The 16,123-nt window shown below is 42.4% G+C and overlaps 4 protein-coding genes across 4 annotated transcripts; 3 read left to right on the top strand and 1 right to left on the bottom strand.

The window, feature by feature from the left end:
• Positions 1-4,559: 4,559 nt before the first annotated feature.
• On the bottom strand, positions 4,560-5,569 carry K441DRAFT_656674 (uncharacterized protein). Its single transcript, XM_067648039.1, has one exon. The coding sequence runs from the start codon at positions 5,450-5,452 to the stop codon at positions 4,814-4,816; it is 639 nt and encodes a 212-aa protein (XP_067506190.1). The 5' UTR covers positions 5,453-5,569; the 3' UTR covers positions 4,560-4,813.
• A 1,645-nt stretch (positions 5,570-7,214) lies between these two features.
• On the top strand, positions 7,215-8,440 carry K441DRAFT_656672 (uncharacterized protein; the record flags this gene model as incomplete). Its single annotated transcript, XM_067648038.1, has 2 exons — positions 7,215-7,285; positions 8,198-8,440. Coding segments are annotated over exons 1-2 (228 nt in total), but the record flags the coding sequence as incomplete, so codon positions are not given.
• A 1,426-nt stretch (positions 8,441-9,866) lies between these two features.
• K441DRAFT_38056 (uncharacterized protein) lies at positions 9,867-10,903 on the top strand. Its single transcript, XM_067641488.1, has 4 exons — positions 9,867-10,217; positions 10,271-10,349; positions 10,417-10,555; positions 10,699-10,903. The coding sequence occupies exons 1-4, from the start codon at positions 10,026-10,028 to the stop codon at positions 10,790-10,792; spliced, it is 504 nt and encodes a 167-aa protein (XP_067506188.1). The 5' UTR covers positions 9,867-10,025; the 3' UTR covers positions 10,793-10,903.
• Positions 10,851-11,934, top strand: K441DRAFT_38032 (trimeric LpxA-like protein). The gene is made up of 2 exons (XM_067641487.1): positions 10,851-11,666; positions 11,778-11,934. The coding sequence occupies exons 1-2, from the start codon at positions 11,015-11,017 to the stop codon at positions 11,846-11,848; spliced, it is 723 nt and encodes a 240-aa protein (XP_067506187.1). The 5' UTR covers positions 10,851-11,014; the 3' UTR covers positions 11,849-11,934.
• The last annotated feature ends 4,189 nt before the right edge of the window (positions 11,935-16,123 follow it).

Raw genomic sequence — 16,123 nt, 5'->3', positions numbered from 1 at the left:
CGGTAGGTCCCATTTAGATTTATACCCGCTAGACGCTATACTAATCTAATCTGCTAGTATACAGTAAGTAGAGCGCTTAGTACCCTTATCTTAAGCAGAGAGATTAACGGATTTAACGCCTACGTTAAAGCCGCTAATAGGCTTACTAGCACGCCGAGCGGCGAATATTAACTCTTTAGGAAGGTTAATAACTTTAAGATCTAGTTTAGAAACGGCAGCTATAGGCTCCCATGTAGTAGGAATAGTAGGAAGGCCTATTCTTACAACTTCTTTAGCTGATAGCTCTGGTAATTTAGTCTTATCCACCTTATCTACCTTCTCCTCAGCAGTCTTACCGCGGGCCTTAAAAATAGCTTTTACTTTATCCTTAATATCCTCCACCTAGCCGCTTAGCTAAGCCTCCTCTTAAATATCCTTACTTAGCGCTATTACCTACTATATAAGTACTGGAGCCACCAAAGCCTCTAGAGGCTGTATAACTACTGCCGCTAAGCTATTATATATATACCGCGTTGCTTGGAAGGATTGTGAATAAGACTCCTATGCTTAAGGTGCTTTTAGAGGCTGTGTAGACTTTAGAGCTTTTGAGGCTTTTGGGGCCTTTAGAGGCTTCGGAGCTAAAGACACATAACGTTTTCTAGGCGGCATAAGGACGATATCTTGCTAAGGATTTAATAATTAAATAGGTAGCGATAGTATTAAAGCTTTTTAATTAACTACACTACCATATATTCTATATACAGGCTTCCTAGCCACGTCGCTGCTACTCACCGCAATATTCGTTTGAGCGTCAGAGGCGCAGACGAGGCGCCTATACCCTACCGCCGAGCAATTGCACTGACCAAGGCTTCAACACCAAGCTATATACGGTATAGAGCCTCTAGATTGGCTTAAGAGGCGTGCATATACGAAAAGTGCAAGAAATCTTGCCACACGAAGGGATGTAGAGCTAGCAGGAAGGGGTGTAGTACGTGGTTAAGGCTTGAACCACGGCCCACCTCAAATTCGGAGCTATGAGCTCGATTTTGAAGCTATTTTGAACTCCTCTCCCCTACCAAATTGTAATATCACCTCTAGATCTTGGTGTTTTACCCGTTGCCTTCCTTAATATAGCTCCAAATATGGGTGACTGGCAGTACGCCTTATTTAAAATCCTTCTTATAGCCGGCGCCAGTATGCGTGTATGTGCCCGCGTTTGGAGCTTATATTAATAGGAGAAAGAGGCTTTATAATACAGTAAAACCTCCTTAGTACGATATTGGGTATATAACGATATCCTCTGTATAACGATCTGCACCCCTTAATCAAGCTTTTTTGGTGTAATATTACGATAATCTGACTTTTGACAATATCGTTAGGCACCTACCACCAATATCGGTATAACCAGTAGAGAATTTGTATGGGAAGGAGCCCTATTTAGCCCGCGAGGTAGACATCCTAAGCCTTTTTAGGCATTAAGCTCTTCTTTTTCCTGCTTATTCACCCAACACGTGACTCCCTGATATAACAATACCATTGGTATTACGATACGCTCGGCCGAACAAACGGTATCGTACTAAAGAGATTTTACTGTACCACGACTTTTGGTAAGGGAGAGGAGTTCAGAATAGCTTCAGATTGAGCTCAGAGCCGTGATTCAAGCCCTAACCACGTACTACACCCCTTCCTGCTAGCTCTACATACTAGTTTAGGCGAAGCTCAAGCGAAATTAGATGCCACCGCTGCTGCGCGCACGAGGGGGGGGACACCGAACCTCCCGGACCCTGTAGATGTGGATGAGCAACAGTAGAAGCGACGGCAGCAGCGGGAGAGTAAGCGGGCGTCCTAGATTGTATGGCTAATAACGTATCTTACCACTCATCCGCCCACACCAGTCATCCGCCCACCCTAAAAACCCACCAAAAATCAGAAAAACTGCACCTTAATATCTTGACAACGGCTTTATAATAAATTCTAAAATTTTATAATTAGCCTTTTCTATATATTTTAGACATCTTATTAGATTTAAAAAGTAATCTATTAAGTAGCTCTAGAGATATTATATTTTAGCTTAAGATTAAGGGCTAAAACCTAATATCTTAATAACGGCCAGACTTACCATACTAAAACTTTATTAAGAGTCTTAATATAGGTATAAAAGGCTAATTATAAAATTTCGGAATTTATTATTAAGCCGTTGTTGAGATATCAAGGTGCAGTTTTTCCAATTTTTGGTGGGTTTTTAGGGTGGGCGGATGACTGGTGTGGGCGGATGAGTGGTAAGATACGTTACACTAACTACCAGACGAGTCAGCGATAGATTCGTCAGAGTTGTTAATTAGATTTGTGTCGTGCACTGACTTCTTAGCGCTCTATTCTTCCTCAGCCGCACTTTAAATTAGGTAAAGATCTGGAGTTCTAAGAGCCAAATTAACCTTAGATCCACTCCAATCCACCAATCAGAAGCTCCAATCCAAATCCACATTAAGCCTCAATCTAACCAGGAGCTCCAAATAGACCCCGCTCCAACAAAATCACTGGACAGCAGTACTCGCGAATCTACCGCGACTGTGGCGGGATCTAATATATGTACTCTTACATTAAAGTCCTTTTTAATATTCTTATAAGGGGCGTTATCTAAGGGAGTACTTAAGTGCTAGTTAGGTTCAAGGCCTTTACCCTACTTAATAAAGACCTTCTTTAATATCCGTTTACCTATCTTTTCAAAAGTCTTAAATGTTATTTTCTTACTTATAAGCTCTGTAGGGTTAATATTAAGCTCTCCCTAGGGGCCTTTACTGACCGCTTAGCCAATAAAGTCGGCAGGGTTGAAAATCAATCAACTCAACTCAACTGAGGTTTCAAATTGATTGAATTGAAAGCTTTGTAAGCAGAGACCTCAGTTGATTGAATTGATTGAATCAATATTGAAGTCTTGGCAACTGGTTCAACTGAGTTCAACTGGTGTAGTAGTCAGCAACTATTATGAGTTCTTGGCACAGAGCTGATGCAGGACGACCTACCTAGCGATGCCTAAATCATTTCCTACTGTCCTTCCTGTCGCCCGGCTCTCAATGTAGGTCTATCGTGAGTCTTGGCATGGTGCTGACTTACCTTCTCGCCATTAATATTGTCTCTTCCTTTGCCGATCGCTTCAACTGCCTATCTACCATATTAATAATGCCTTCCCTATCCCATGACCCTAGCGCCATTAAAGCTCCATTTATATCAGATTATAGTCGTGCGCGATTAGCAGAGAGGAGCAAGCCAGTAAGGCTAAATTCGGTAGTTAACGCGTCGGTATTGCTAATTACGCTGTGATCTGAGGCGCGCTGGAGGTTAGTAGATATGGTAGGATCAGAACGAGCGGTAGAAAGGACTGAGGTATTCGTTTGGTCATCATCTAACGCGTTAGAAGCCATAGTAGTAGTAGAACTGGGCGGCGATATGACGGTGTAAACAATGGGCGATGCTCGGGTACAGTAAACTATTTTTGGCGGGCGAGGCTGAGGGGAATATATAATATTAAAGCTTCAATATTCTTCAATCAACTCAACTCAATCGGAGCCTCCAAATTGATTGAATTGCCAAGCCAGCGAACTCTCAGTTGGTTGAATTGATTGAGTCTTGGCACCCAACTCAACTCAATATTGAAGTCTCGTTGATTGATTTGCAACCCTGAAAGTCGGAGTGCCCGCTGGTCGCTCAGCAATAATAGAATTATAATTAGTAGCTACAACGGAGTTAAATTACCGTTCTACAAGTGCGCCTCTTATAAGGGAATAGGCTGGGCCTTATGGCAAGCTTTAAAGTATAGAGGCGACGATTGGGTTACTAGCAGAGGTGTAGACGGAGAAGGGGGAGCTGGTGGCACCGGCGACGACGAGAGCTCATGTAAGGGAGGCAATAACTAGGTAGCGGCCATATATGCTTGGCTAACTTGGGCTCGTGTTATCCCTTGCAATGGTGAAATCCAGAATCATAAGTACGCGTATGGTCACAGAGCTTCGACCCTATTAATTCTATTGGCTAGCTCTTATCGATAACCGTAGGACGAATTCCACCGTTGCAAGGGATAGACCTTAAGAGCGAAGGGGGGGAGGTGGAGCGCGAGGGCTGATGCTGCGGGATGACGATCAATCGGGTGAATACCGAGACTTTTATGACATCACCGCTTTGTCCTGTGGTGAGAATTAGCCAATGCCCGCCGACCTTTTCCCTAGCGCTTTGACAGGCTAATCGTCAGCTCAAGCGAAGTATTTAAGAGCAGCGACAGCGGCCTCTTGCATGCGGTCCGTATCTGAAAGGAAATATTTTGCCGCCTACTAAGACCCCTTGGCTTCTACGTTGCTTCATATTATCAAAATAGCTTTGACTCCTTTATGAATGTTGATTAAGCCGGACGCCTACCAAATAGTACACAGCCAACCTCTAGAGAACTCAGCTACGGGAAGATCTTGTTAATTCAGCGCTTAGCTTTGCGGACCAAAAGCCCCTAACACCGCGGTGAAAGGTTGAGGTTGAATATTCGCATTCCCTCACACTGAGAGTCAGGTCTAGATTTGGAGTTGGCATCATGATGAAGGTGGTTGAGAAGACAATAAATTGAATGCTACCTGGTGAAGAACTATGACCAAGAGGGCGAGGCGGCACGGGATACTCAACACCAAGAAACCAATACTGTCCACCACATACATCTGTCTTGTATGCATCCACTTCATCCACCTCCCATAAGCCAACACAACCTTGGCAATGTCGTTTGAAATGCTGCATCGCCCCCAGCCGCAGTAGCAGTCGCTCCAACCAGATGATCCTGAGCGGCATTGAAGCCACCTCAATCCGCTGGATCGTAACACTCCCAGAAGTGTTCATCATAACATTCAGGCAGATCCCATTCATCCTCGTATTCGCGCTGCCTTGCCCGCTTCCTCTTCTTTGCCGAGCTCCCACTTCTAGGAGCCATGGAAACCGACGTAGGCCCACATTGACATCCGCAACTGGCATGACAATCTCCGCAGAGCCCAGAGCCGACACAGCCAACCTCTGATGTGTACATCTTGCAGAACTTGCATATCACATATCGCCTGCCCATTACCTCCATCTCCGACCCAGGCGAATACCGTGTTGTTCTTGGTTTTGGGTGCAGCCCGCAATCGATGCAGAAGCGCTTATGGGGCTCTTTGCCATTCAGGCCCTTAGGTCCCTTCTTCATAGCATCCGCGAATTCGCGACTCGGTCGAAGTCGGATACAATCTTGACAAGCGAATAGCCTCCGTGTCATGGCCCATGCACTTCTTTCTGCAGCCAGCAGGTCTTGATGGGTGGGAGGCTTGATGAGGGAAGAAAACTGCCAATTGGTGATTCTCAAGGCAAGCTTGGAGGGGATGTCAAGCAATTCAACAATGTCCTTCTGGAGCTCCACAGGCAGAGCCGATAGCCTTGATGGACTAGTCATAGCGTCTGTGAGAGCCATCATGGGAAGGTTGAGTATGAAGAGTTTTGGGTTGTAAGAGGGCGGTCTGAAGGACGACTTCCAATATTCACGCCTTTACAACTCCAAGTCTTCTCTGGTTTGGGAGGTTTTCCTTGATCCTGAGGGCGTTGCGGGGCTTATTGCTCAGCCTCCAAGACAATGTCTCAGCCGCATCCACGTAAGAGCGGGAAATATTTGTGCCTTGAATACGATCTTCCGTGCAACCCCATCAAATGTGCCTATTTTTCCTTTTCTTTTTTTAGAAAAAAACAAGAATTCCTTCACAATCTTATTATAATCTTATCCAAGCGCTATCCATCTGATGACCATGAAACCTACGATATCCCCAGCACTAATTGTTGCCTAGAAAACCCAATTGGCTAGCTTGCAGCTCGTCTCGCCTGCACCCGTACACCGATGATCTCTAGATATGGTATACTCGATCGCACACGTGCTAAAACACTGTGAACATATGGGAGACACCGGTTCTCTGCCGCCTTCCCGTTCGGAAAGAGCAACTCTTATCCCGCCACTTAGCCCGAGAAATTTTGGCGGTCTATTAGGGTATGCAACTGGGCATCGCGTGAGTGCATCCGCAGCCGGATCTGTAAAGCGGAATGGAACAGCCTTTTTACTCATAATGCCTGGGCGAACATGATCCTCCACGGAGATTTGGCGGGAACCTGTGTGTCTCACTGTACAGCCAAATCAGTCTGAAGGCAACAAAATGAGCTGTGCAGTGCGCATACAAAGAGTGTCTTGGCCAAAGACGGCATCACGTTTGAGCTCTCGCACGGCAAGCCTTCCCTTGGTTCCGGTTTAACATATATACCTGGATTCCACCAAAATCTCAGTATGAGGCTGATCGCTGGAAACCACTGAAGATGCGGTCACCTGGATACATCCACTCTCTCCTCCTTACCATCTTATAGTTCCAAGATGCATCGGCAAATTGTTACCTTCCAAATGGCACAGACCGCAACGTAATCGCGAACGCCACTCTGGACAATTACCAGCCTTGTTCTAACGGTGACTTTAACATGTGTTGTCGCCTCTGGCCGTTAGGCGATCAGACTGTAGACGTAGTAGCGGCCTCTGCTACAACTCTGGCGCGGGAATTATTTGGCGGGAATCGTGTACGGACTAGACATGGGAATCGCCGAACTGCCTTAAATTATGCGTTGGCGGTGGCATAAGTATCTGAGTTTATCGTCCCGATTTCTTGGTTTTCTGAGGGTATACTGCTAATGTGGACTCTTGGAGGTTAAGACGGAAACCCCGGACAGGATCCGGACAGTAACTCTTGGCAGTAACTTTACTGTCCGAATCTTTTGATCAACGGCGGCTCAGCAGGCGGTAAAGGAAGCCAAGACACTACTCAGGGCCTATTTTAGCCTTCCCGTCATCTATTTTTACTCTTTCTTGTGCTGTACATATCTCCCCTCACGCGTCTCCTTCTACGCGTCTCTCTACGCGTCTCTCTACGCGTCTCCTTCTACGTGTCTCTCTACGCGTCTCCCTTTGTAAGAGAGGCACGGGCAAGGCATGGGCAGAGACGCGAGCAGAGGTACGAGCAAAGCCACAAGCAGAGCCACAAGCAGAGCCACAAGCAGAGCCACAAGCAGAGCCACGGGCGGAGCCACAAGCAGAGCCACAGGCAGGGCTACAAGCAGAGCCACGAGCAGAGCTACAAGCAGAGCCACGAGCAGAGCCACGAGCAGAGCCACGAGCAGGGCCATGAGCAGGGCCACGAGCAGAGAGAGGAGCAGAGGGGGGCAAAGGGAGAAGTAAAGGGGCAGCCTAGATAGGAAGGTGGGTCGGTAGGGATGGGAGGTAGGTCTAGATGAACAGTGCTTAATTAGTTGATCTACAGGGGTAAATTAAGGCTGAGCTTTGATATTCCCTTTCTAGACACCCCTTTCTACCTCTACACCTCGCACCTCTATACCTCTACACTTCTCTACGTCTCTGCTTGTGGCTCTGCTCGTGGCTCCACTCGTGTCTCCGCTCGTGCTTCCACTCGTGTCTCTGCTCGTGGCTCTGCTTGTGGCTCTGCTTGTNGCTCTGCCTGTGGCTCTGCCTGTGGCTCTGCCCATGGCTCTGCTTGTGGCTCTGCTCGTGCGTCTACTTATGTCTCTGCCCGTGTCTCTACCCGTGTCTCCTTGCGTCTCCTTATGCGTCTCTTTGTACGTCTTATGGGGGTTAGGCAGAGAGGTGTAGAGACAGACGTAGAGATATTAAGGTGCAGAGGCGTAGAGGCGTAGAGGCGTAGAGGCGTAGAGGCGTAGAGGCGTAGAGGTGTAGAGGTGTAGAGGCGCAGGAGGAGGCGCCTCTCTCCCCTTACGCGTCTCTCCCCTTACGCCTCTCTCCTTACGCGTCTCTTTCTACGCGTTTCTCTCTACGCGTTTCTCTCTACGCGTCTCTTTCTATGCGTCTCTCGCTACGCGTCTTCCTTTGTAAGAGAGGCACGGGTAAGGCACAGGCAGAGACGCAAGCAGAGAGAGGTACGAGCAGAGCCACAAGCAGAGCCACAAGTAGAGCCACGAGTAGAGCCACGAGTACAGCTACAAGCAGGGCCACGAGCAGGGCCACAAGCAGAGGGAGCAGAGGGGGCAAAGGGAGAAGTAAAGGGAGCAGCCTAGATAGGAAGGTGGGTCGGTGGGGATGGGAAGTGGGTCTAGATGAACAGTGCTTAGTTAATCTACAGGGGTAAATTAAGGCTAAGCTTTAATATTCCCTTTCCAGATACCCCTTTCTACCTCCGCGCCTTATACCTCTATACCTCTACACCTCTCTACGTCTCTACTTGTGGCTCTGCTTATGGCTCCACTTATGTCTCTGCTTGTGGCTCTGCTTGTAGCTCTGCTTGTGGCTCTGCTCGTGCGTCTACTCGTATCCCTGTCCGTGTCTCTGCCCGTGTCTCCTTGCGTCTCTTTATGCGTCTCTTTGCACGTCTTATGGGGTGTCAGGTAGAGAGGTATAGAGACACATGTAGAGATATAAAGGTGCANAGGCACAGAGGCGTAGAGGCGCAGAGGCGTAGAGGCGCAGGGGGAGGCGCCTCTGGGGGTAAGCCGTGCTAAATTAAGCTACGACTCTAATAAATAAGCTCTAAGCCACTAATTTTGCACCGGCAGAATGAAACTTGGCAAAAGATTCGGACAGTAAAGTTACTGCCAAGGGTTACTGTCCGGATCCTGTCCGCGGAAACCCGATGAGCGCAACTAATGTGATCATCACCGCTTGTAATGACGGCAGCTTATGTTGCGGCAACTCGAACGCAGCTACAGCATGCTGCGCTAGTAGACAGGGAGTTTTAATTGTTAACGGCCAGGTCACAAATGTAAACCCTAGCGGCACTTCAACGGCCTCCTCTCCCTCGATATTACCCGTATCTTCAACTTCAACTACTTATTCCGCCCTCGGCGCAAGCTCACCCCTTCCTTCATCAACCAGCGTCTTACCAACTCCTCCTGGTGGGCACTCGATATTTAATCATACTGGTGCAATAATTGGAGTAGTGGTTGGAGGCGAGGGTGGTGTTGCCGTCATAGTTGCTGCCGTGTGGTTTCTTCTACTGTAGCTCTACATAGACAAACAAAGTCAAATTAGACCCCCAGGCCGCTTGCCGTAGAGCTCGACGCGCAGAACCCGCAATCAACGGAGCTTGACGCAGGCCAAGGTTTTCTTCGACATGAAATAATCCGGGCCGACACTGGGCAGGCTAAACCGGCAGGCCAGAACTCCCAGAAATACCGAGTTATAATTAATTCAGTTAATTTCTCTCTGAATTATCTTTCTTCCTTGCTATTGTTTGAGTGAACATAGAGTTCTAGCTGAATGTCTAATTTACGCATTAAAAATCAAGCTCGAATGTTGCGACTAAGATATTTGTAAAACTGTTAAATGTAGAGAAGAAATACAGTAGTTATTCTACTTTCGGAGATTTTAGTATCGCTCGTATTTCGGGGACGCTACGGCACGCTACAAGCCACACTCTTGGCCAATAAGCGCTGGCGGACTAGGATAGAAACTGTGCCGCATCATTGCTTCGGTGCTAAGTACAAGAACAATCGCCGTCTTCCCCGCCCGTTCCCATGCCTCTTCCCTGTCGTAGCAATCTATTCAATTTCGAACTTTCCTGTGCAAGAACCGATTCGCCGCCTTTCGCAGCTACTACCCTCTCCTAATCCAACATCCACGACTAAACGGGACCATACATCAATGACATCACCCCACCAGCGCGTAAAATCCCACTAAAGTCTCCTAGAGAAAGCTTATCAGACAAATGGTGCACATGATCCTAACTGCGATAACTATCACGGCGTCGCGTAGGGGAAACATACGACCGATAGATCAAAGTGCCTTGGGATAGTCTCTAACGATTTCCTTTAGTATACGAGAACGACCGTTGAGTAGTTGCTCATATACGCAATAATAAGAGGGTCTCAACTAGGAGCCTACAATCTGGGATACGGATTGATGCCCATATCGCCAACCGTAGGATTCACACAGCATCCCCTACGGCGCAATTATCTAGCTGTGGATAGTGCACGCATTGATAAAGCAAAGCATGAACCAAGCTCAAATTGCGGAGACTCAGCAGCAGGAGCATCGAAACGTTGAGCTTGTAGCACACAAAGTCAATGGAAGCCCTGAAAATGGATATTCGATGACTGGTGGTGAAACACAAAGCCAGGCAGAGGGTTCCAGCTTCGAAACTGATGTGACTAGCGAAAAGGCCAATACTAAGAAGAGAGAGCGGGTCTGATCTCACCGTATTAGAATTCTCACAAATATGCAACTGATATAAACTAGGAACCTGGTAATTATTCGAAGACAGGTTGTCACACTTGTCGAAGCAGGAAGAAGAAATGTGATGAAGCAAAGCCTCAATGTGCGTTATATTTTAGCTAAACTGTGTAATGCCGAACCGTACTTGCAATATTTTAACTCATATTTAGGTCAAAATTGTGTTCGCGGTAGTTATATATGCGAAGGCTATGCTATGAGAGTTACATGGAAGAAACCTAGGCTTGCGGAAGGCCCCGTTCCGTTAAGGCCAAAACCCAGCTCTTCTGAGCAATCATCACTTTGCTCTAGGTATGTAAGTCGTAATCGTTATTGAGTAATACCCCTGATAACATATTGTCCCTCTCGCTCTAGCCGTAACCCAAAGAGTTATGATGACTCAAGTGCACCATCCCGAGTCGACGGAGAGCCGACTGTGCTAACTGTGATCGAAGAAAACGACGGCCAGCCTGCAAGGAATCTTGGGGGCATTTTTTCGCCAAAAAATGCCCACTCTTTATATTCTCAAGAGAGCTCGGCCGTATCTGAGTACTCCCACGCTCATCTCACGGCGCCTAATATGAGACCACAACCGAATGAATATAGACAGCCGGGCGTTGCTGCAACGGCGCACCACCTACAAGCTCATGTTTATAACCCAAACTTACAACAGTATGGACATCTTAATTCCCTCTTTTCATCTCTTTATCTAGTCTGCAGGCTCAAGCGCCGACGGCTTCATTTTCCTCCACTGACAAACATTACGGTAGTATGGGCGGTTCCCATTTTATGTCAATAACCCCGCCTCAACCGCAGACATCTTATCCTTTACAAGTTCCTCCACTGGCGCAAGCTCCTTGCTCAAATATAAACATTCTAAAATCGGAGAAAGAGAAAATGTTAAGTGGCGAATATTACAAACTATTCAATTCCCAATTGGTAAATGAGCGTGAGCAATGCAGAGCATCTCTCTGCCGCTTTAACAATGCGACAAATCCAAATGCAGGAATCTCCCGCGAGGAGCGCGCACGGCTCTTTCGGTCTGTACTAGAAACGCAACAGGCACACACCGGGCTTGCTCCAAGGAATCCAGTTGGTAGGGCCGTCTACATCGAAGCGCCCTTCACCTGCGAGTATGGTTATAATATTACTATTGGGGATGAAGTTGTCATAGGACCGAATTGCACAATTCTGGATCCTTGCCGGATTATGATTGGCAGGCGAACTATCATCGGACCGAATGTAAGCATATTCGGTAACACCGTCTTAACGGATTCGCATAGTCAAAAGGGCAACCAAGCCACCGCTGTTGGGCGTGAAGTTCATATAGAGGAGGACGTCTACATTGGTGGGAATTCGACAATCCTACCTGGCGTCCGGATTGGGAAGGGCTCTACGGTTGGTGCAGGTTCTGTTGTAACACGTGTAAGTGTTATATGCCTAGCTTCTACCAAAAGGTTATAAGCTCTGACTCGCCTTTTAGGATGTTCCAAATATCACCATCGTATTCGGAAATCCTGCTAAAATTAAATAGTATTAATTCCCTCCCCGGTTGGAGCGGTAAAACCACCGATCTGGTTTTGCCTGAGCAACGCCATCCAATAGTGATGGAATAAGAGCACAGTAATTTACATGGTACTGTTTTCTGTATATATATGTCGTGTTTGAATTAAATACGTACTCTGCGCTTCAAGGCCGGTATCAGAGTTGAGTTTGTGGAACTCATGTTCGCACGCGCAACACAGAAAAAGACAGGTTTACCACAAAAAAACAATCACTATAGGGATCGACTAGCGTGAGGAAAGTCGAATAGAGGCTGTCGTCTTATGTGCTTGATATAGGTACTCCGAAACATGAGCAGTTGGAAATCGGGGATTTTGTATACAGTTAAATGTCCAAGCTCCGAGGCGTGGTTTGACATGGGTTGAAAAAGCGCTGTAAAAGCGCATCCGGATAAAACAGAGCAGAGTATCGAGGGCAGGTAGCATAGATAGAAAAGACCTTTTGCTAGAGACTTGCTTTCTTGTGAATCCGAGAAATGGAATCCTTCCTGTTGCCTTCGGCGTCGGGCTCTCGGCCGGTGTGGCCGAAAATTACGCGTTTTAAAACGATTGCGATATTGTAAAATATGGTGAGATATCTAAATAAAATCTGATATCGATTTTTTTGGTATATAGGTATTTAATATAAGTAGGCAGGCTAGCTGCTAAGTAGTATATCTGGGTATAACCCATTATATAACTCCCCTTCTCTCTCTTTTCTTTATGTGTTATATAATAGGAGATACGTAAAAATTAGATGCCGGAGTAACAGGTGCCTTATACGGTAGGTAATAGAAAAATATTTTTCTATACTTCTAATTTAAGCTTTAAATTTAAATATTTAAACTTTTTTTTTAATTCTTAAATTAACCATAACGCTTATATCTTACTTAGTTAATTACTTAAATTTATCTTGTTAACTATAGCTTTAAGTTTAACTCCTACTATTACTACCACTATAATTACTACGGCTCTTAGTACTGGCGAGAAGTTATAAAAATTTTTTAAAGTAGAGGTAAATACTTAGCTTAAGAGCCTATATTATATAGTAAGTCTCCTCTTATTTATATAATCCCTAACTAACTTCTTTTAGGACATCTAATATATAGCTCTTCACTACTACGCAGTTAAGGATATTACTACGCTAGCTTTTATTACTAAATAATAAATTAATATAAAGCGGCCTTTATACGTTAATATAATAATTATTTATAGTTATAGAGATAATATAGCTAATATAAGTACCTAGTTATACGGTAGCTAACTTATAAATTTAGCCTTATAATACCTATACGGTAAAAAATAATTAAAGTTAGTTAGAATCTTAGTCCTTCTTTACCTATTATACGCTTAATAAATATTAGAATAAATATTATTTAAACTGCAAATAGCGGGAATAAGGAAATAGTTATAATTTTATATATAGTAATACTTATCTAGATAAGTTAGAGGGTAATTTATTAGCTAAGGAGGAAGAAGATAAGTTAGATAATAAGTTAAGTAATATACCTAATAATTTAATGGCAAATACTCCTTTTAAGTTTTATTTAAGCTTACGGTTCTATACTATATAATACCTAAGCTATATAGCTTTTAAAATAAAATTTCTTTTTCTTCTTTAATATAATTTTACTATTATAATATTCTAGACCTTATACAACTTAGTATCTATTTTAATAGTAATATTACTATTATATAAGAAGGATTTATTAATAAAAGAAGAGTTTTAAAGTTCCCTAATAAGTTTTCTTCTCCTACTAAGGCCCCTTAGTTATATATTATACGCTAGTTAAAATAGGTAGACTAGCTACTAAGTAGTATCTCTAGGGTATAATCTATTATATTTAACTATTCCTAGCCCCTTTTAGAAAGATCTTTTAAGAATACTACTTCTAATCTAATTCTTTATACTCTTTATAATTTTAAGTATATCTACCCTAAGCTAAACTCTCTCTTAGTCTACCGTATAACGGCCACCTAAGAAAACTACCTCTACTTTATTACTTATCGCAGGAATATAAAGGATATTAACTGTAAAATATAAAAGCTGTAGCTAGTATCTTACTTAATCCTTATATAACTACTACTTAATGGGATCCTAAAATTTTAAACTATACAAGACCTCTAAAGGTAGTTATTAAATTCATCTTAGCTCTATAGCTAAAGGTATTATTCTTCTATTTAAGCTTTTAAAAGATTAAAAGTATTAAGTTCTTTTAAAGGCTTTTTTTTATAAGTTATTTAGTTTAAAAGACTCTTATTATATAATAGAAGTAGATATACTTTATATTAGTATTTCTTTTAAAGCTGCCTAACGTGCTAGAGTACTCTATCGTAGATATTACTTAGCTAGATCTTTTTACTATATACTATATAACGGCTTAGGTAAAGAATAACTATAATAGTATAGAGAGGAGTAGTAAAGAGCTTAGTATAGTAATCTTTAAACTTTACCTTACTTCGTAAAACTTAGGTTTAAAAGTTTTAGACTACTTTTATATTTAGAAATATCCTCTAAAAATATCTTAGTGTATATAATAAATTTAGTATTATATAATATACTAATGTTTCTTTAAAGTAGAGATTAAGAACGTCTATAGTTGTTGGTTACATAAGATGACTCACTAATAACGACTACTCGAGTAGGTTACAGTGATGTTGGTTAATATACTTATTAATTGGAATAAGGAAGGGCAAGGAGCTTAAGACTCCTCGCTACGCTAGTGCCGCGACGTTACGTGATAACCGCTTGTCTTATTCCCAATACTAGCAACTCTTCTTTTGTGGTTGCCATCTATATATAAATACAGCTTAACTAGCGTAATAAATATCGATTCTTTTTACTTACTATTGCTATTATAATATAAGTCTCGCTATCCTAAAATTTGCCTTTTAGCACATAATGCTTTCTTACTTAGAGTTATAGGTAGATATTATATTAGGGCCGCTAAGGCGCTAGTTATAAGTAAGCTAATAGCAATTTTTTATACCGGGTATAGAAAATCCTAATTAGCTAGTTAAAATTAGGGTCTATAAAATATTATACTCTTACTTCCTTTTAACCTAACCTTTGACTTATATATATAGAGTATTTATATTAATAAGTATTTCTAGGGCCTTATTTAGGTTTGCCTTTATTATTATATCTACTAAGTTATCTTAACCGTTAATCTATTAAATTTTAAAGAGTTTTTACCGTTCGTAGGATTAATAAAGTGCTATAATATTAATTATAAGGCGCTTCTCCTTTATAGTACTAAGCTTAACTAAATACTTATAGAGGGAGTATAAGTCGGTATATATAATTATAGGGATAATAAGAAATTCGAGTTAATCTATAATTATTTTTAGAGTAGTTCTAATTGTAATTGCTATATTAACTCCGCTAACCATTATATATATCTCTAACGCTAGAACGCTTTAAGTAACGCGCTTACTCTTAGTTAAGCTCTAATAGATAAGATTACTATAGATTATAAAGTTATTCTCTCTAGTAGATTTGTTTGCAATAATAATCTTATATCCTAATTAGGAGCTAAAATCTTTATTATTTATAAACAATCTATTAATAAATATAAAGAGCTTAGCGGTAGGGAGATTAGTAGACATATAGAGTAGTCCTTAATTAAGATGGTTTATTTGCTAGGAAAGACGCTTATTTAGGGCAAGAATATTATTCTTAGTTAGTTTCTAGTGTTAAGCGGCAATAGAGAGATTAAATAAAGCCTTAGGTTAATAGATAGAAGTAATATAAGCTCCGCAAGTACGTTACTCTATATATTCTTGCTTTAAAGAATTAACGTTAATAATATTAATCTTCTTACCTTAACCCTTCTGGCGTAAAGTAATAGAATCCTTATTTAGGGAGAGGATACATTTATTAAAGAGTAATAGTGTTATTAAATTAAGCTTTTCCTTTAGCTTTGCTATAAGATTTACCTTTACTAGCTCGTCTTCTTTAAGGGCTAAGAATTGGTCGTCTCCTAAGATAATTATATTATTAGTTTATATACTAACGATTCTAAATAGGGTTTCTATAGTTATAATAAGGAAGCATAAATCGAATATAGAAGTAGTTATTAAAAGTTTCTCTTTATAGTGCTTACTATAGGTAGCCTACTAATAAGTTCCTACCTCTGTAATTCTATATAATAGCTTAAGTATAACTATAATCGTGTCTTTAGGATATTAGTAGCGAATTTACTCTAGAAGGTATGCTAATATTAAGTGCTAAAGGTGCATCTTTAATTAGGTGTAGGCCTAAGTGATATCTTATAAATAGACCGCTATTTTATTCTTTATTAGGGAGGGAGCTAGTATAATAATAACTCGCTAACTA

The sequence above is a fragment of the Cenococcum geophilum genome (assembly GCF_001692895.1).
Source record: "Cenococcum geophilum 1.58 unplaced genomic scaffold K441scaffold_12, whole genome shotgun sequence".
NCBI classification, from domain to species: domain Eukaryota; kingdom Fungi; phylum Ascomycota; class Dothideomycetes; order Gloniales; family Gloniaceae; genus Cenococcum; species Cenococcum geophilum.
Note: the sequence above shows the minus strand (reverse complement) of the source record. Positions and strands in the feature narration are given on the sequence as shown.

Coding starts and splice junctions, on each gene's coding strand:
- K441DRAFT_656674 (XM_067648039.1), bottom strand. CDS start 5,452: ATGGCTCTCACAGACGCTATGACTAGTCCATCAAGGCTATCGGCTCTG.
- K441DRAFT_38056 (XM_067641488.1), top strand. CDS start 10,026: ATGAACCAAGCTCAAATTGCGGAGACTCAGCAGCAGGAGCATCGAAAC. Junction 10,218..10,270: donor ATACTAAGAAGAGAGAGCGG/GTCTGATCTCAC, acceptor GATATAAACTAG/GAACCTGGTAATTATTCGAA. Junction 10,350..10,416: donor TGATGAAGCAAAGCCTCAAT/GTGCGTTATATT, acceptor ACTCATATTTAG/GTCAAAATTGTGTTCGCGGT.
- K441DRAFT_38032 (XM_067641487.1), top strand. CDS start 11,015: ATGGGCGGTTCCCATTTTATGTCAATAACCCCGCCTCAACCGCAGACA. Junction 11,667..11,777: donor TGCAGGTTCTGTTGTAACAC/GTGTAAGTGTTA, acceptor AAAATTAAATAG/TATTAATTCCCTCCCCGGTT.